This window comes from Ornithodoros turicata, unplaced genomic scaffold, assembly GCF_037126465.1.
Source record: "Ornithodoros turicata isolate Travis unplaced genomic scaffold, ASM3712646v1 Chromosome76, whole genome shotgun sequence".
NCBI classification, from domain to species: Eukaryota; Metazoa; Arthropoda; class Arachnida; order Ixodida; family Argasidae; genus Ornithodoros; species Ornithodoros turicata.
In genome coordinates this window covers 29,022-48,302 of record NW_026999391.1, presented here as the reverse complement: position 1 = coordinate 48,302, position 19,281 = coordinate 29,022, and the positions used below count along the sequence as shown (strand labels likewise).

Sequence of the window (19,281 nt, the reverse complement as noted above, 5' to 3'; positions counted from 1 at the left end):
AGCGGCACTGTCCAATGGTACCCTGCAGGATATTATCCCAGTGCCTCTCACAAGCCTTGAGGAGTGGGAGACTCTAGAGCAGACACTGGCAGGACTCCACAATACGAGAAAACCTTGTAAGTACAAGTAGTACCAGGCTCTTATGCACCACATTTACTGGGTACACACGATCTTTCACGTATTGCTCGGAACCATTCCAAAATAGGGCCATGAAGTTCATAACATCAAATTACTCAATGCCCACGGAATAAATATGTGGCCACGTGAGGTAAGGCTCTCTTGGTCAAGAACTCAGCATTAGCATTATTCCTTTCAGCTTGACAGGCTTGCTGTCCTGGGAGGAAACAGCATGAATGATGCTGTGCGCATAATTATGGAAACCTGCACCAAAAAGGCTCTGCAACAGCAGATAACAGTTGAAGGAAGAAACGGAAAGAAGGCCTTCAGAGGCTCACGCCTGTTCTCCTGCATCTTGGGTATGTTTTATGTCTGTAATGGTTTCCCTTGGTTGGTTTCCATGCAGCTCAAAAAATGGATACATGAACCTATACATGAATAATCCTAAAAAGTTGCTGGCCAAATTCATGTCAGGTCAAGCAAGGGGGTCCCATCCACATCACAGGTTTGGTGGTCATCAGTCTAACGGGTAATTTTTTATGGTGAAGGTCACCTGCGTGATGATCACTGGCGAAAAATAATTATTTTCGCTGAATGCTCATGTAAGAAAAATGTGAAAGCTCGGATGAAAATGAGGGCGATTCATTTCTGCTGCTTTTCTCGCAAATATGTCACAGTTTTCAAAAATATTGCAAAACTGTTTTGCATATACATCCTTGAAGGTAGGCCTGTTGTACGATTTGGTGGATTGCCATAACATATCTGTTATTAAAAAAATTGCAAAAAGGTGCAAGTGGGCTATATTCAACCGAATTAGAGGCACCGTTCCTCAGCCTGTGCTTGGACCTCATGTGTGAGCTTGCAACCTTTAGATTCCGCATGCAGTGTGCATTTACTGTCTCATTGCAGGGGTGAACAAATGTTAACGTAGCTTTCCCAGAAATTCACATATGTCACTGTGTTGTCTTTTAAAAAAGCTCTCTCATTGTCTCCTCAGACTTTGTTGCTTGCATACAGTATGCAGCACTAATAATGTACCCACCACATACAGACTGACAGTGATGTCTGATGGAGGGACTGTCAGGCCTTGTCATAGCCAGTCCTGCATTTGTTTGGCCTGGGGGATTTCTTGATAGTTTAGGAGGATAAAGAGGGTATAGGAAGAAGTTTATCCCCATTAGTTTCAAGTCAGGTAAAAACTGTCCTTATAACAACTTTATTACAAGAAGATGATTGGGGAGTTTCGTCACCAGGGGTAATACTCTACCTCATTGCTGGTGGTGATGCGGGAAATAAAATAATGAGCCCCTAACTGTCCTTATAGCACAATGGCTTCCTATAGGTTCTTTGCAAAATATGTTCGGCAATGAGAAGTCTTTAATATATCTCTATCTGTGGTTTCTTTACTGAGCCGAAATGTTTCATTCTTGTTTAAAGTGTTCAGTAATCACTCGTTCTCATTCCTGTTTTTGTTTCTCTCTCTTTAAGGTGTTGTCCATAAACGGATGGATGTGCTCAAGATGCAGGTGACTGACAAAGAAATCGCAGCCGGTGTCAGTCGATACCTCGCACGCGCAAAAGATCGCGAAGGGGGCGGGAAGGAGCGGAACAAAGAATAAACAATTTGTCTATCATATAATCTGCCTTACATAATATTCATTTGATTGCTTTTGATACACAAGAAACGCAAAATGAGGTTGTGGCACGAGTTTGCAAATACAGAGTAGAAAAAAACAAAGACAAAGCTGCATGTACAAGTAACATCGCAATGTTTGGCTTATTTTTGCATTGTAGCTATGAAAAAACTAGCCGTGTATATGCAGAACAATATCGGTCTGACATCGGGCGTACCGTGGCATACACTGTCGGCAGAATGTCGGGTGCCACATCGGCCCGACTTAGGGGGATGTTGCAAAGCGGACACTGGACCGACATAGGGGCTGTCGGCAGTAGCACACTGGACCGATGTTGGCCCGACATCGGTGTGCTGCTTGGGTCCCTTCTTCACCGCATGCGGATGAAAGTTCCGTTTACCCCATGCAGTTATGAGGCAGCGGCTCGGCCGTGTTCTGCGACCTTTCTGCGACATGCAATGTGCGTGCTGCCCTACACTACCTACTTATGAACTGCCCCGTCCACAAGTTGGAACGCGAGATCTTGGAGCGCGGGATGCATGCAGACGTCCGTCCCCCTTTTACCCTACGCAGCGCCCAGCCTACTGGCCGGCATCGCCCCCATCTCTTCATTGTCTGTGTGTCTGTCGGTGCCTTTGTCTGCCTGTCTCTCTCTCTCTCTCTTTGTGTACTATTCGTTGCTGAAGAGCTCCCACTTGACGAACTGCGCAATTTTTGGAGGGAGATATTTCATACACATGTTCCTGACAGCTGAGAGGTTACGCATATACAAATACCTTCGTGACTATTTTGTGGCCGAGTCCCAATTCCTTTCTTGCTTGTACACCGAGCTATTGGAGCTATATGTGACAGGGAACGCTGAATAGATCTAATTTGCGAGTAAAATTGCGGTAAAATGTCTCTGGACGACATCTGGTTGGAAATAATCTGTAAGCTGTCAAGCAACTGTGTTATATGTGCCCTACTTTCTTGTGCTGCTCGTGATGACTGCGTAGCCGACGTCGTTTGTTTTAGACTCATTGTTGCGCGGATCCAATGAATTTTTGCGCCGTAGTTGACGACCGACACGCAGTTGGTGGTGACTGCGACACAATGTTGCCAGACGCCTTGAATTTTAATTTTCTAAAAAAACTATAACCGCAGTTAGGACGAAAATTGGGACGTTAGAGTAATGAGGGCTCAGTATGTCGAGCAGATAAATTTTCTTATATTACAGCTTTATACTGCTTTACTCTGTTTTCAAGCGATAGCTCGGAACTCAAGTAATGGTAAATAGACGCTGTCGCGTACTTTCTTGGTTGTTTATTTGCCTATAGGCCTACAGGGTGCTGCAAAATCCATCAGCCAAGTAGAGTAACTACAAGCAACACCGAAGACACTCAACAGGTTACGCAAAATAGTTACACTCAACAATTCAGACGCTGTTCGGGACAGACACCTGAACCCGCCAGTCTACCCGCATGAACTCTTGGGTTGCACTGCACTGTTACAACAGAACCGCACCACATAGCACGCTCATAGCCAACCATCATTCCGAATGATATCATACTGTGTACTGATTTGTTGAAAATGGGAGGAGCGCCTAACCGGGGCAGATTATCTTGTCCCAGATAGGCGCCTCCCCCCTGTTTTGAACAAATCAGGACAGAATGATATTATTAGGAATGATGGTTGTCTACACTCTTAAAGAAAGACCTTCACCACATTGCACGCTCGTAGGCAACCATCATCCCGAATGACAACGTTCTCGCCCCCGATATGTTGACAACGCGAGGGGGAGCCTATTTTGGGGCATTATGCACGGCAGAAAATAGGCTCCTCCTCCCGTTTTCAACAAATCTAGGGCGAGAACCATGTCATTCGGGGTGATGGTTGGCTAGGAGCGTGCTACGTGGTGAAGTTCAGTTTTAAGAGTATGGATGACTTTTGCGTCAAGTGGATTCACACGGTCGAGTATGAGCCTACATATTAAGAAAGGCTTCCATCGAAAAGATATTATTGCACCTACTGATCGATAGGGGCAAAAATGACCGTCTATGGTGAAGGGGACAGTAACAAAGACAGCTTCAAACAGTATTATTATACTATACTATTACTATAACACATCTCGAGCACATCTTCTCCATTGTCCGCACTAGCAACTGTACGGATCCACGCTTTCAGTGTCTCTAAATCAGCTATGGGCTCTCGCCCTCCAGTATGTCAAAATGACTTGGACCGTGGCCAAATCCGATCCACCAACGCTGTGCCCTGAAAGCCCCTTTAGAGCTTCTAGCCACCGTAGGACAATACAGCCAGCAATGGGGTAGAGTATCGTCGCTGGCCGATGAAACACCCCACTTGTTGTTGTTGTTGTTTGCGAGAATACACTCAAAAGCTGATCATTAGCTAGACTTTAACGATCATTGGCTTGACTAGAGTTGCAACCAGTTCCACGCATTGCGAACCCGAACGATATTAAATCTTTTGAGAATTCCGGCCTCTTCCGGGACAGCCCAGAAACGCGCCATGGACAGCCCTTTGGAGCACTATCTTCGGCGACAAGAATCAGAATACCACTACGTCATTGACGACGTAACTTTTTCAACCGCTCTCCGTTCCCACAACATTGTTCAGCCGCCGTAGGATTAAGCCGAATGATACAGCGCACAATAGCGTATAGCGCACAATCTTCGCATTGGCTGCCGTTCAGCGACGTCGGTGTACTTTTTTTAACGGGAAACCACATCGATTCGACACGTCATTGACACCACGTGCTTTCTCCTTTGCGCCATCGTTCGAAAGTACGTAGGTGATGCTACAGTAATGGTACCTAGGCGCTCCCAAGGTATGAAGCAATCGTCACTGCGAATTGCGTAAATCACTGCGCTGTGACGACTTCCTTGATAGTCCAATGCCGTGTCCCGTGTCCAACGCAAGAACGACGCAGACGGACAGGGGTTATACATCCCTGAGGTCTTATACATTCCTGAGGTCTTAAGCCTTTTCCCTGCTCGCTTAAAGGAATTTGTGTGCCCTCGTCCTGTGCTTTCTTTACGAAAGGACAATGCGGCTGTGCATGTAGCATTATGGCAAGAATTATCTGATAGCAGAAATGGGTGTCTTTTTCTTAGTTTATTAGCATATGCTTCAGTTTTTAAAGTCAGCACATGTGCGCGCAATTTTTGCTGCTCTTTCCTCAAATCATTGCTTTTGCGCAGAAGAAAGTCGCATGGTACAGCTGAGAAGTGGGTTTCTCTAAACACTAAACATATAAATAGTTGGCAGCACAGACTACTGAACTCTGCATGGCTGTCAAAATACAAATAACACAGTAAGTAACTATGTGCAAAAGTGCACTTTGACAAGTCGTATGCTTCACAGGAATGAAAGAATTACAAGAGGTCATGTGTAATCTAGGTTACAAGTGAAAGCACTGGATAGACAACAGAACCAGGCATATCCCTTTGCATGGAAAGAAAACTTCTGGTTACATCACAACAACGTGCAGAGATTACGAACTTAGTCTCGCTGCCTGCTGCAGTGCCTTCTGACGTAACGTACTACTTCGTACTTCCTCATTCCTTTCTCGTGCAAACCAGAACAGTCTTACCCTCAGAAAAAAGTGAAATAGATCGTCATACACGGATGAAAAACACAAACTCAATGTCTTTGGCACAAGTATGTCCAACGCTTCACACAGCTTGGACCTGACCGAATGGAGGTGAGAAATGTCTTAACGTTGGCTTTGAAGACTTCCTCACACGCGCCCACAAACGTCGCAAAGGCAGGAAGAGGAACCGACAGCTCAAAAGTCAGTACTGTCCACATTCTTGACACTCAAATAAAGCAATAGCTGGCTACTGTCCTGAAATAAGGCATTCCCCCGAGGAATGTCCCAAGTTGAACTTGGTGGTTTGAAATTGAAAAGACGACGATGAAGAAGAAAACGGCTATGAACAGTCACAAAGTGCGCGGTCAACGTACAGCAAACTCGTAGCTCACAACATGGAGAGCGACAGGAACCGGAAGAGTACTCGGCTCTGTCTATAGTCTTACGTATTACTGGCAGACCGCGCGAATTGCTACATTAAAACATGCATATTGTATTAGTACAGACATTATTCGCGCCTCCGATTAAATTATTTTTGTTTACCTTCGTAGTTTGCCCCTCAACAACAACGCTCGCATGTGTATCTGTATCATGAAGGGCGCAGGGTTGCTAACACAGATTTCGTATTTTTTCCCGCATTCGCTACCATTTATATTTACCTTGCATATATTGTTACAGGTTACGAAAATGTAAACAGAACTTCTGAAGGCTTGCTGTTATTCTTCAAAAAGCGTCTGATAGTAATTAGTAACCCGTCTAATTGAAACAGAGTACTATGTATTGGCATCATCGTGGAAGACCAGCTATATTGGCTGGCTCCCTTTAACGCAACAAACGCACTAGTCTACAACCATCGCAACGCCAACACCCGAAGACGAGCTCACGGCAGGTCTGGGATTGATGTACGTGCTAGATGCCACCTCGCAACAAACCAAAACTCACGGAGAGTTGCTCGTGGGACAGCAGCACGAAGGATATTAGAAGCGGATGACATACCTACCATTGCTTTCTTCGAAGAAGGTCGAACAGAGTACTCATGGACGTGTGTATTGTCATCAAGCAGGAGAGCTACCTATGGAGGTAGTCCCCTTTGAACAGACACTAACTTTACGTTACAGTCCTACAAGATAGATAACAACGAACTCATGGACGAAAGATCAGGAAAAGATCTTCCCGGAACAGCACCGCAAGCGGTACTGCCCCGACGACCTTGTTATCGGCCGCGCGTTCAAAGACACGGCCCACCCAGGGGCGGACCGCGTTATCAAGGGGCCCTTCTCCAAAAATGAAGGACCGGCTCCCTTTCGCCTCCCTCCACCGCGAAAGATCCTGGCCCAAAGGCGAAAGATCAATACGCGGATTTGAAGGGAGACCAGAGTGTGTATTGTCATCAAGCAAGACCAGACCAGGGGCGGATTACTGGCCATTGCATCGGTGCGTCGGCATAACGTGGCAACGCCCACCGTCGGGCAAGCGCGTGCTCCCGACGCACGGTCTGAAGTGGTCAGTAAGGCCACCGTCGTTTGCTGGGTAGGCGAGCCTCGCCAGCGCGAGGAGCAATGACGCTACTCTCGATGGCAGACGCAAGTCTGTCAAGCAAAAAGCCTAAATTTGACGACATTAACTTACTTTGTATTTACCTCTAAGAAATATAAATTTGGTTACCGCGTGGAAAGAAACCTTCTTGCACATACTTCGCTAGATGAGCACGTAAGACACGAATCAGCCAATGCGATTGCAGTGCAGTGTCGTCTGCTGCCGTCATCGGCTCGAAGAGAATCCTTCGGTGCTCGGAGCTGTCTCTTTTTCTTTTCACGCGCAACATGTGTTGAGGATTAATTGCGTATTTTATTTTATAGCGAATTCCACTGGTCGTTCTGGTGCACCGTAGAGCAGTGTAACACCCTCGCCACAATGAGGGGCGCTCTCCGCCAGTGCAACTACACTAAACCGCCCAGCGGAACATCCGAGAGGGTTTCAGTGCAGCGGCGCTGCCCCGAACCAGAGCTCTGCCCCAAACAATCTTCAACGCCACCTATGTTGGCAGCTGTGCCGTTGACCAGGCAGGCAACATTGGTAAACCGCGAAAACCGAAACCGAGAACAGCATGGACGGCATGGACGGTGTGTATCAACTGTGCTTGGATAATGACGAAGCGCAGCGTTTGCTTTTTACAATGTGCAGCACAAATGGTAAGTTGAAATAGCTGCATTCTCTACTTTTCGATATCTGTAGCGTTATGTAGCGTATGTTATGTAGCGATATCTGTAGCGTTATGTAGCGTTATCTGTATTCGTCTTCGTTTTATAAGTTTTGCGCCCTGTCTCTGGGGGGAGTTTCGGACGGGGCCTAGCCCACCCTGGGAAGTTCCGGAGGTGCAAATACCCCCCCCCCCCCGCCCCCCGTAGTCGGGGCTTATGGGCATAGACCTTCATACACCAGTTGTGGTACACAGGGAAGCAAGCACATCACAGACATCAGAGCTGACCATGAAAGTTCTTTTCGAAAGACGTGTAGAGCGGTTCTAACTGCACCTAATGAAAATCCTTTAGGGGCAAGCAGCATTAGTACCGGAGCCAGTCAGCAGGCCGGCCCATCTGGAGCTCAACTAACCCCCAGATCCACTGCAGGTATGCCTCCACATGTCACGAACGCCATAGACTTCTTGCGTGGTCGTAAACAACAAATGTATCAGTGAATTAAATGTGAACACACAAGCTACACGACATCACCAGTAATTTGCTAATGTGTACGATTTTTATATTATTCATTTTATTTGACGACAGACACAATGACAGAAATTCGCATGATTCGATCTTATTTGCCAGCTCAATTTTTTGTTTTGTTTAGTTGCAGAATGGACAGACGGAGAAACGAAGCTCCTGCTTGACAAGTATGGCTTGTACCTCGAAAAAATTGGCCCTCTAAAACGCTTCAAAAATAGGAAATCAATGTTTCAGAAGATATCTCAGGACATTTTAAGTATATTGGGCACCGAAAAAACACACATACAGTGTGAGAATAGAGTAAAAACAATATTAAGACGCAAGAGGCATGCCATCAAAAACAACAGTCAATCTGGAGCTTCGCCGCTCCCTGTTCCATACCAAGAGGAGCTCCAGGCAATCCTCCGCAAAGACGACAGTATTGATCCTGAAATTTTGCGGGACGCCCATGGGGTGACATACAGAGGGGTATCGACCACTCACACTGCACAAGGGGTCCCCTCGCCTACTGTCACTACCGTACAAGCCAGCACCACTCAGGCTGGGATTGCCATTCCTGATCCCCCTCAAGAACAGGAATTAGCACCTTCAAATGAGGAGGGGTTAGTATATTTTCCAGAATCTACCGGCAGGCAGCTAGAATAGGTGTCCTCAAGATATATTGCCTATATGTGCCTTTTGCAGTGCCTCATTCCCCACATCACCACCAATGGGGTAGAGTATTGCCTCTGGCGATGAACATCCCCACTCTCCATCTCAAAATAAAGTTGTTGTGTTTTGCAGTGGACAGCTGGAGAGTGACAGAGATGGCAGGGAACCACGCCCAAAGCGCAGACAACGGCCAAGCACTGCACGCATGCGTGACATGAAGCTGTTTTTTTGAGAAAATGGAAGAACTAGAAGAAAAAAAGGAACAAAGAAGAATGGAACGTGAAGACAGGAGGCGAGCGGAACGAGCAGAAAGACAACAAGAAAGGGTACAGAGGCATCGCAAGAACATTGAAATTCTAGAGAAAATTCATATAGTTCTTGATGCCCTTAACAATAAAATAAAGTGAATGCTCAAGCCACATGCCTGGGCTCCATAACATACCTCCTCACACAGACACAACTTTTTTTTTGCAAGGTGCAAAATTATTTATTGAAACCAGACAAACCAGAGGGCTGGGTCGTTGTGCCAAAAGCTTGGCAGTTTGATGTCGGTAAAGTTGACCTGGGCAGAACCAGTGGCCGGATTGTGATCGCCTTGGTGTTGGTCCATGGTTTAATCTTGGTTGCAGGAAGGAGCGAGACGTTCGGGTCACCAAATATGTGGGAGCTAGTAAGGAGCAACCACACTGGGACAGAGGTCCGATGGGGCGAAAGTTTATTCCTGGAATGAGCGAGCAAGAATGATGATCGAGATCGTGTGCGTGAAAAGGGCATGCTGTCCGTCTTCTTTTACGGTAGGTGGCCACCACAGGTTCATGCGAATTGTGGGTCAACAGCCCGGAGGGAAGAAAGGGTCCGTACGGGCTTCTACGGCCGGAGTGAATGGCTGCTTTGTTAGAGTGCGGAGGGGATTATGTGAACATAGTTATCTAGGCTACAGACCGGTTACAGAAAAGGTTCACGAACACGTGGACGAAACGGGACAACAGGCAAGAATTGGTAAGCATAGCGAAAGATAAGTAGGTTAGTGGTTACGTGGGGAAAATTCCAGAACGAGCAAAGGATTTTTTTTTTTTTAATATACATTTGTAATACAAAGTTGTGGCATGCAATAAAGAGAGCAGAAAGCAGTGGCCATGCAGTGCATAACAGATGATATATAGTATAGTTTCCTTACCATCATTTACATTTCAACTCTTGAATGTTGTCACAAACCCTACCCCAACAGTTTTACATTTAAAGGTTCATAGACCTCATGACTCTGAGGCGCTTAAGCTCTCCAAGCTTCCTCAGAGCACACTCCCGCACATCTGCAGCTTCCACTACTTCATTTGTTTGAACTTCTGGAGCGCATTCAACGTCATCAATGGAACAGTCACCAGAGTTTATGCAGAGATTGTGAAGTACACAACATGCAAGTATAAACTTTGACGACTGGTCCACCGTGATGAATTCCAGAAGCTGCAACTGCCGAAATCGCTGCTTTAAAATACCAAATGCATTCTCAATGCGTACACGCGTCCTGCAGAAGTTAAAATTAAACTGCTTCTGCTCCTCTGTCAATGTACCGTAGTCCCTGAAGGGAGTAAGCAAGTACTCCCTCAAGGGATATGCTGCGTCACCAAGAATGTGATACTTGTTGACACAACATATGTACGGCAGCTTTTCTGCGATTGATGAGGTTCTGAAAACCCGTGCATCATGTACCTTCCCCGGGAAACCCGTTGTGACATCGAGGAAGCGGCGCTTGTCATCGCACACTCCCTGCATGGTCAGAGAAGGAATATCGTGTCTATTTACATAAGTGGACTTTATCTTGTGTGCTGGGCACCGAATCTGGATATAGGTCCCATCAATGCATCCGATGGTACCTGGGATTCCTGAAATCTTTGAAAAGGGTGCCTCATGTTAACGATTAGAATAGAACATCTCAAAATAAACAACTTTCTGTAAAGTGAAGCAAAAACAGTGAACTTAAAGGGGTTGGGACACCTTCATAGATACGGTTCATTACATTATGGCCTCGTTGTACCACACACCGTGATATCAAAGCCGCACGGGTTTCAGTATTCACGGTGCCCACTTTCTCCGCTTCTATTACCCTCATCGCTGTGAAACTTTCAATGCGGGTTCACATTGGATCTTTTACATTTATCATGGATAATGTGGGATGACCTATTTTAACCCCTTTGTGAACCTTTAAAACAATCAGATCAGTGAAGGAACAGATGAGGAGTGTGCAAGCGAGCTGGTGGGCATTCAATGAAGGCAACATTTCCTTGAGTTTGAAGAACAATAAGAGAAATATAGAAAAGAGACACTACATATGCATATGTATAGTGTAGTATCGTATGTAATGTCTGTTCTCTGTATTTGTCTTCGTTCCTCTAACTTAAGGAAATGTTGCCTTCATTGAATCAGGTACGTATGAATTAATACATTGAACAACACAAACAAATGAAAATCTGACTTCTAGCCTCCTGAAAATCTCTTGCAAGTGCATCTAGGTCGCTGGGGAACTTTATGACGTGTCCGGCTTTGTCAAGCAGGAAAGAGACAACCCTCCCAATTATCCGATGCATAGTAGTCTAACCCACGTTGAAACGTCCAGCGACGTCTCTGATGCAGCATTTGTTACCAGCATACCTGTGCATTTTCGAACACAACTTGTGTGGCTGACAAGCAGGTTAATGAGCTAAAGTATGTTTCTGTTAAAATGTAACGAGTGAGTACACACAAAAGCTGAAATAAAAAGGCCAACAGCACTACAGAAAGCATCTCATATGTTGGTATTGTTCCCCAAGTTCGCGTGATTATCAAAATTCAATATCCATGCTGGATTATAGTCTGCATATGTGCTGAAAGGACCGATCAACGAATCGGAAGAGTACTGTACCAGAGAAATGCGAGGACATGTTCCTCTGGTGACTTCGGCGGTGATCCGCCTCGATTGCCTGCAGGGTTGTAGGGGGATGCCGCAAACCCGCGCACCAGTGTGTCGCACACATCTCGGCTCAGCCGAAAGTTTCTCCTGAACTGCAACGGAAAGATCAGAAGATAGGTACTATACATGTCTGCGTGATAGGTACTATACATGTCTGCGTCGGAGGCTGTTAGAACTCGGGAACGTACCTCATTGTCCGAGTACCGATGCACGGTGTCGTCGATGAAGTTTCCAATCTTCGGTCGCATCAGAGGAAGGGAAAAGAAAGTTTCGAAGGCGTTCAAATACGCCGATCCTCCTTCGCTACTACTGCTATCTCTGCTGCTGTCACTGCTTTCGGAATCCTCAACGAGACCGAAAACCACTTCCATTTCGTCCGCCATGTTCATTCGAAAGAGGAGGAGGGACCGTCCGGAAGCGGGCGCACTCCCGTGTTCCGGTCTCCACCGCCGATTTTCTCCGTGCAGGCAGAGTTGCACTGGTGTTGCACTCGCCCGGTGTAGTCGCCCCGTAACGACCAGCGGAATGCGATGCGCTTTGCATTGAAACGACCAGTGGAACACGCGCGCCCTGGCCAGTGCAGGTTTTTCTGCACTAGAACGACCAGTGGAATTCGCTATTACATTACATTCGTAGAAGACGAGGACGGTGATCTGTGCACTATACCCCGCGTGGAAGATTGCTATACTGACGAGGATAAAGTTATTTGGTGAACTTACGGTGTGGTTGCTGAGCTTTTCGAGTGACCTCCCCCTTTTTAGTTGTACAACTAAACTAAGCAGTTATTCGGGTAAGAGCTCAGGGCGACACACAGCCTGCTGAGGCTTCCAGAGAGTTGCTGGCTACAGCAAGCAGCCAAGCTCAAAATGTGCGGAGCGGAGGCAGGTGTCGACGGAGGAGGAGGCAGGTGCGACCATACAAATGAATGACCATACAAGCATACAAATGAATAGCGCAAGTATTGCTAGTTTTTTTTTTATTGTAGTGTCCAAATATTTCATAAATAAATGAATGTCATGTTTGTGCAAGACGAAGTTAACTTCACAATGGTGGGTTACAAACACACTAACTCAGCTTATGCGGATGATAACATTCCCTACATGGGAAACACTCAATGTCATGTCCATGTTTCCATATACATCCTCTATGTGTATACACGAGGCTTTGGACAGTCGGAAGAAGGAAATAAACTGCTCCTCGGACAACCACGTGAAGACAACCTTGTGAACACGAAATGTCCTCGTTGACTTCACTGAAGCGGCTCCTTGTTCCACTAGAAACGCGTACACAAGCGCCATTTTCAACGACGAACATCGCAGCGTTTTGCGTCGGCTGACCTCCTCGCCCAATGGCTACGAACGCCACACGCCCGGCGACGGTGGCAGGCTGCGAGTAAGGTCACTTCTTCCTTTTCACGACGTAGCGGGTCACGTGCAGCACGCGTTACTATGGAGACGACGCTGTGCTACGCACCAACAAGTCGCCAGTAATCCGCCCCAGAGACCAGAGTTGGACATGGACGAAAATCATTGTTAGTGCGACGACTGCCGCGAACGCTATGCTGCAGTCTGCCCACTGCCACATATCATCAGAGCTAGTTATTCAACTTTGCCGGTGTGGTGGAAGCTTAACAATAAAAGTGTCCGCCTCTCACGCCACATAGCGGTACGCAGTGAAGACGACGTTCTACTTTTGAGGACTCAAATAAATGTTTATCATGGTGCACCATTAAAAATGAACGTCACCACATAGCATGCTCCTAGACCTTTCAACCCTGATGTACTCAATTGAGTACACATTCAAAGACGCCTGGTAAAACTCCGTAAAAAATGGTGGTTTCGAACGCAGCAACGATGCCAACCAACTTTCACATCTTTGATCTTCTGGTGTGTAAGCGGAATTTTTTTCAATCTGCAGGAGTGTACACGGCAGAACCTCCCTCCCTCCCCCTTTTTTTTTATTTTGATGCACAGCGGTCGGGCAGGGTGCCGGGGATTTCATGTTCTGACGTTGTGAGGCAAATTTCTACGGGATTTTCAATTGTTCGAAGTGTTTATCACGAGCGTCAGCTTGGTAGAGTTCTCGTAGAGGTGCTGACGCAGCTTGGGAAAGTTTCGGGAGGAGGACGATGGGGCTCAGTCCCTCAAGCCCCATAGCATTCCGCGCCTGTCTTCTGATCACTGTACGCACACCGGGTCCGTGGGTCATGGTGGAGAAGCAAGCGACACGGAGATACCGACATAGTTTTTCATCCCCATCCATCATTTGCGAGAAGGAGGCCGCAACCGCGCACTCAGAAGCATCACAAGTAAGGCAGTAATCCGCCCGAGGATCAATCGTGTTTAGTTCGGTGGCCAACGATAATGAAGTCTTAACGTTTTCAAACGCATTACGTGCCCTTGAATTCCACGGAATAACATTCGGTATCTTCTTTTTGGTGAGATCCGTTAACATAGCTACTTTTTCCGCGTAATTGCTGATATATTCTCGATAGTAGTTAAATAGCCCGAAAACCCGTCGAAGCTCGGTTTTTGTCTGCGGCAACTTCAATTCGCGAATAGCGGCAACCCTCGTGGGGTCAGGTGAGTGCTTTCCCGAGCCTACGACATGACCTAGATGCTTCACCTGCCGCTGAGCAAACTTACATTTACGCGGGTTGTTCTTCAACCCCACTCGCGCGATTGCATCCAACACTGCCCTCAGATGCTCCACGTGCTCCTCCCATGTAGTTGAAAATACAGCGACATCATCAATGTACGCTACAGCATATGCACGGTGATCGTTAAGCACCTCATTCATTGTCCTTTGGAAGGTGGCGGCCGAATTGCGCAGCCCAAAGGGCATTACCCTCCAAGCATAAAGGCCCCGATGCGTGGCAAACGCTGTCAATTTCTGTGACGTTTCATCCATTGCAATCTGCCAATAACCACGCGTCATGTCCAGGGTAGTTATGTACCGCGCCCGGGCAACACTGTAAAGCAACTCGGTAGAGTCTCTCATCGGAAACCGATCTGGTTCTGTAATTGCATTTAGCCTTCGATAATCAACACACACACCCTAACAGAACCATCTTTCTTGGCCACACACCACAGGGTGGGCACATTTACTCGCGACTTTTTTTAAACAGAACTTCTGAAGGGTTGCTGTTATTCTTCAGAAAGGGTCTGATAGTAATTAGTAACCCGTCTCTAATGCATTATCTATAGTACTTCAGTATGACGTCGTACCTGTCCGCCACTCCCGGACGGCCTCCCGCGCTTCTCCTCGGCGAACGTAGAAGGTCGCCTCCATTTGGGTTCCTAAAAGCGTTCAGAATTTATTGGTATGAATGAAACGTATGAAGAACGGAGAGGTGATGACTTGTGTCTGCCATCAAAATTCCAAGTTTTGCATGGCGGTATCTTAAAATCTGGTAGTTATGTTGGACTTCACAGTCCGTTTAATAAAGTTTATCAGGCTAAGCATTTGTCGTGTTACACCTCAGAGTAATGTCTCTTCGACTGCAATGTCGATAAGTTGAATATCCTACGAGAAATACGGTGTCACACCTGTGTATGATCCTGGGATATGTCATATAATTTGATTGAATTCATTTCGACTGGACAAAAAATACTGCTATCGGTTTGCTTCGGGACGCTTCACTGCGTCCGGCCGTGCCAAAGCGCGCCTTGAACACCCCTGCTGTGTGCTCAGTATACTCTACGACGTCAAATTCCCTACAGTGAGGAAAGCAGATCTTCCAACTCCATGTTAGAGTCGTGGGCTGTATTCAATATTCATCTGTAGCTTATGCTGCCTGTGCTGCAGCTGGAAGGACGCAGGTACGCGGTAGTTCTCTCATGGTCTACCTTGTACAGCAGCGAGATCCGTACAGCTCTTGTTATGGCAAAAAACACTGCGGAGTGCAGTTTTTAACGTCTAAATAATTTGTCCAGGTAGACTTTAAGGGTGGACTTCGTATAATATGCGCTATAACAGCACAACATATCGTACTGAATTTTTCATTTGTTTTTCTTGCTTCGTAACTTTCAAGACGAGTGATGATGGCTGGCGGTGACCGTATTTCACAAGGGATATTTTTTTACGCTGCAGCGCCCTGTTCCAGCTTTCCTCAATTCACGATGACGAAGGAAAGCACTATGAACTACCTATGAAGATGCTGCAATCGAGAGCTCTCTTGAACGTGACCAGTCGTGCTGCTCGTGAATGTTACTGGAAAATGCTTCGAAATGAATGAACCAGTGTGATTTTGCAACCTTTATTTCGCGGAGCCAAAGGAAAACGTCATCTCTCCCAATGACAGTATCCCTTGCATTCCGGTTGGTTGCAGCAAAAACACGAGACAAAATTGCTACAAAATAAATAGTTTAGTGTAGCTTTAGAAAACGGTATAAAGATTAGATTGAGAAGTTACTCGTCAAAAAGAACCGGTTACATGTTAAGTTACCGTGTGCAAACTGTAACTAGGTTAATAACGAAGTCCTTCAGCTGAGATGTAACTCGCAGTTACTGAGTTACTTTAAAAAAGAACGAGTTACTTCGAAGTTACTTGGGATACAAAATAACATTACGCAGGTGCAGCGCACGTGAGCAGTTGAGTTAGAGCTTGAGCTGCCTGCGGAGGAGTGCAACACGCTTAGATCGTTTTCATTTATGTCCAACAATAAACCTCTCCCTGTTTGTAAACCAATGACGTCATAGTGTTCGACAGCGCCACAAATTTGGTAGAATTGAACTACACTCGAAGCTAGAGGTGAACAAAGTCGCGCCCGAAAGCCACGGTCTTGAGGGCATTAGGATATGGTCCTTTAAGGGGACGCTACCCTCGGTCCTGCTTTCCTTTCAATTGGAGGCAGCGAACAAGTGCCCGTTCGTGGAACCCAGCACGCTCCTTCCGATTTGTTTCGGTTTCAGTCTGTCTACCAATGTCATGATGACGTTTCTCTGGTGGAGGTCTATTCGAACGCTTTGCATCTTACTCCCTGTGGGCTCACAATGGTTCAGCTTAATTTCAATGGCAGCGGCTCTTACTTCCTGAATAAAACACTGTCATTGATTGAATATCACGTTTTATGGCAAAAAGTGTCATGAAGGAACCGGAGAGAAAACAAGAAAATATGTGGGCGTGAGTGAAAAGCGAGTTAAAAGTAACTAGGAACTTAAGTTACTTTGGCAAAGTTACCTGAAAAAGGAACGAGTTCCTCTGAAAGTTACAACGGCGCAAAAAGTACCGAGTTAAGGTACAAGTTACAAAAAAAAAGGAATTTAATTAGAGTCACGAGTTACTTGTAATGAGTTACCTCGAACTCTTGTTTAAAGTGCCACTACGAACTAAATATCGTGTTTTCAGAATCCTACAAAAGCTACGTTACTGAAATCTTCTGGTCGCACTTTACATTCCCGCAAAATATTTTAGCTCTATGTGAAGCGAAAACTAGAGAAAATTTATTTTTATTTTTGAAAACTGTAACTCCGAGGGAGCGCGCCCGGCTCTCATCTGGCAACGTTGTTACCCTTCGCGGCTTCCAGTGGGGGCTCACTTTTTACACACTGCGTGATCGGAACCCCACGTGACATATGTCATCCAACTGCTCCGCCCTTGGAGAAAACACAAAAGAGGGGGAAGACATCTATCCCATTTTCCCCTTTTTCGACATATCAGCCTCACATGGCTTCTCTATCATGTGGCCCTCCCCGCACGCCAGCGTCGTTGCTAGGAGACGAGTGTTCTCTCCAGAACTTGACATCACTGCAATTTGTGCGCTTATGATTACCTCATTCGCTCGTCGCGGCAACGAAACTTGTGGAGGCTCATCAGGTCTTCAAAGATTGACAGAAATGCACAGCGTTCGTTAACCGGCTTGAAATTTTGCGTATGGAATGCTTGATGCATCTTCTTTTCATGGACTAAATAAAATAAATGCTGTTTTCTGAGTCCGGAGTGGCACTTGAAAGAGTTAGCACGCATGCTGAAGAAGTTGTGATACTTCAGCGCAACTTATGTGGGATAAATGTAAATGAGTGTTATTCTTATGACGTCATCTTGTATTCAAATTTTTCTCGGAAGGGGGCAATAAACGCGCAGAAAGACTATACCCTTAATGCCGAAAATCATATGACCGTGACGTCACGGGAGGCATGACGTCATGTGGCACTCGCAAGCCACCAACCTCCCGCGACTGGTACAGACCCGCGCGTGACACCCATTCCACACTGTTGCCCCATATGAACTGAAAAGCAATACGGGTCACAGTAAGAAAGATCTGACGTAGCGGAAGCGATATGGTACCATGTTAAGAGTACTTGCTTAAGAACCACGACGCCGCTAGCCGGGCGCGCCGCGGTAGTAAGTGGAAGAACCAGACCCTTCAATTCACGGAGAACAGGAATGCTACGCTGGTGAATGCGCATCCACGATGATACTGCGATTCCCCGACTATTGAAATAGTAGTCCAGTCTGCATAATTCAGTTTTAACAGGTACCCCGAGTGCAGACGCGCAGGAGGGAACAGAACTGATAAAGAGCTTGTATTGTCATCAAGCAAGATAACTACCTATGGAGGTAGCCTCTTTTACACAATCTCTATCTTACATACCAGATAGCAACGCTCCAAAGGGAGATTGCTTTTTGTATGTGCGATGCCCTGCGAACAACCCTGAAACTCCGGAAGAGTCGCTACGGGGGAGTAGTACAGTTCTAGTCGACTTACCAGAACCTGATATGCCACTTACCTTGATCGTGATCAAACAGCCGAGTCGCTGTTAGCCAGCGGCGACAGCACTCCACAGACCCAAATAATGACTGCTCACGGATGATATGTGCACGCAGCCCGGCTCTCACTGCCTGAAAAATAGCCATGCTCCCAACATCTGGGCCACCAAAGGACAGCCGGCACCGGCGAATCCAAATTTGGAAGTTAATTTCCGAAATCAGCGATGCTAGTTGCTTCTGCTCTGCGCGTGTGACCGGCAACGGCTCCAGGTACCTTAAGGTGGCCCAATCAACTGCTGGGAGTCCAAATATTTGCGCCGCCCTTCTCCGCAGTAAAAGTGGAATATGGCATTGCAAAAAACAATGTTCTGCTATCTCAGACATGCCACAAGATGGACAACCGCCCGTGCGACATATCCGAAAACGGTGCAAACGTTCACGCAGTGAGATGACACCATGGGCCAGCTTCCACTGGAGACTAGCGCGCCGTGCATCAAGCCAGCCAGCAGTGAAAAGCGCCAGGCGAATTTCGTTGGCACTGCTGGCCTTGCGGGACCCGGTCGAATTTCCTTGTAGGCGGCGTAGAACTCACGGACGCTCCACAAGGAAATGTCTTCATCTGGTCATTCGACACGCAGGCGCCGCACGACATCAACACAAGCACAAAAATAAGCAGGGAGTACTTCCGCCCTGGGGCGAAGCTCGGGACTTTTCAGGAACCACCTGGTGGCGTATCCTAGGAAATACTGCACTAATGCGCAGGCCGGGTGCTCTGACGCACGGAGCGCCTCAACGAGAATACGCGAGTGAAGCGCCAAGCGCTTTTCTGGCACAGCCGGTACTCCCAAGCCACCCAGATCACGGCTTCTGTGGAGTTGAGACCTACAGACCCATTCAACGGATGC

The 19,281-nt window shown here is 46.7% G+C and overlaps 3 protein-coding genes across 3 annotated transcripts; 1 reads left to right on the top strand and 2 right to left on the bottom strand.

Moving 5' to 3' along the window:
• Positions 1–7,257: 7,257 nt before the first annotated feature.
• On the top strand, positions 7,258–9,127 carry LOC135374551 (uncharacterized). The gene is made up of 6 exons (XM_064607492.1): positions 7,258–7,419; positions 7,528–7,535; positions 7,786–7,973; positions 8,194–8,671; positions 8,853–8,919; positions 8,954–9,127. The coding sequence occupies exons 1-6, from the start codon at positions 7,258–7,260 to the stop codon at positions 9,125–9,127; spliced, it is 1,077 nt and encodes a 358-aa protein (XP_064463562.1).
• Positions 9,128–9,679: 552 nt separating this feature from the next.
• Positions 9,680–10,827, bottom strand: LOC135374550 (putative nuclease HARBI1). Its single transcript, XM_064607491.1, has 2 exons — positions 10,804–10,827; positions 9,680–10,622 (listed from the first exon to the last, which is right to left on the bottom strand). The coding sequence occupies exons 1-2, from the start codon at positions 10,825–10,827 to the stop codon at positions 9,957–9,959; spliced, it is 690 nt and encodes a 229-aa protein (XP_064463561.1). The 3' UTR covers positions 9,680–9,956.
• A 369-nt stretch (positions 10,828–11,196) lies between these two features.
• Positions 11,197–12,239, bottom strand: LOC135374549 (uncharacterized). Its single transcript, XM_064607490.1, has 3 exons — positions 11,853–12,239; positions 11,617–11,756; positions 11,197–11,366 (listed from the first exon to the last, which is right to left on the bottom strand). The coding sequence occupies exons 1-3, from the start codon at positions 12,051–12,053 to the stop codon at positions 11,309–11,311; spliced, it is 399 nt and encodes a 132-aa protein (XP_064463560.1). The 5' UTR covers positions 12,054–12,239; the 3' UTR covers positions 11,197–11,308.
• Between the last annotated feature and the right edge of the window lie 7,042 nt (positions 12,240–19,281).

What these genes read in the sequence shown, in the direction of transcription:
- LOC135374551 (XM_064607492.1), top strand. Translation starts at nt 7,258, where the DNA reads ATGAGGGGCGCTCTCCGCCAGTGCAACTACACTAAACCGCCCAGCGGA. An exon ending in AACCCCCAGATCCACTGCAG is followed by an intron (nt 7,974 to 8,193) that starts GTATGCCTCCAC and finishes TGTTTTGTTTAG; the next exon opens with TTGCAGAATGGACAGACGGA. An exon ending in GCACCTTCAAATGAGGAGGG is followed by an intron (nt 8,672 to 8,852) that starts GTTAGTATATTT and finishes TGTGTTTTGCAG; the next exon opens with TGGACAGCTGGAGAGTGACA.
- LOC135374550 (XM_064607491.1), bottom strand. Translation starts at nt 10,827, where the DNA reads ATGAGGGTAATAGAAGCGGAGAAA. An exon ending in GGGTAATAGAAGCGGAGAAA is followed by an intron (nt 10,623 to 10,803) that starts GTGGGCACCGTG and finishes CGTTAACATGAG; the next exon opens with GCACCCTTTTCAAAGATTTC.
- LOC135374549 (XM_064607490.1), bottom strand. Translation starts at nt 12,053, where the DNA reads ATGAACATGGCGGACGAAATGGAAGTGGTTTTCGGTCTCGTTGAGGAT. An exon ending in ATCGGTACTCGGACAATGAG is followed by an intron (nt 11,757 to 11,852) that starts GTACGTTCCCGA and finishes TTTCCGTTGCAG; the next exon opens with TTCAGGAGAAACTTTCGGCT. An exon ending in CATGTCCTCGCATTTCTCTG is followed by an intron (nt 11,367 to 11,616) that starts GTACAGTACTCT and finishes GAAAATGCACAG; the next exon opens with GTATGCTGGTAACAAATGCT.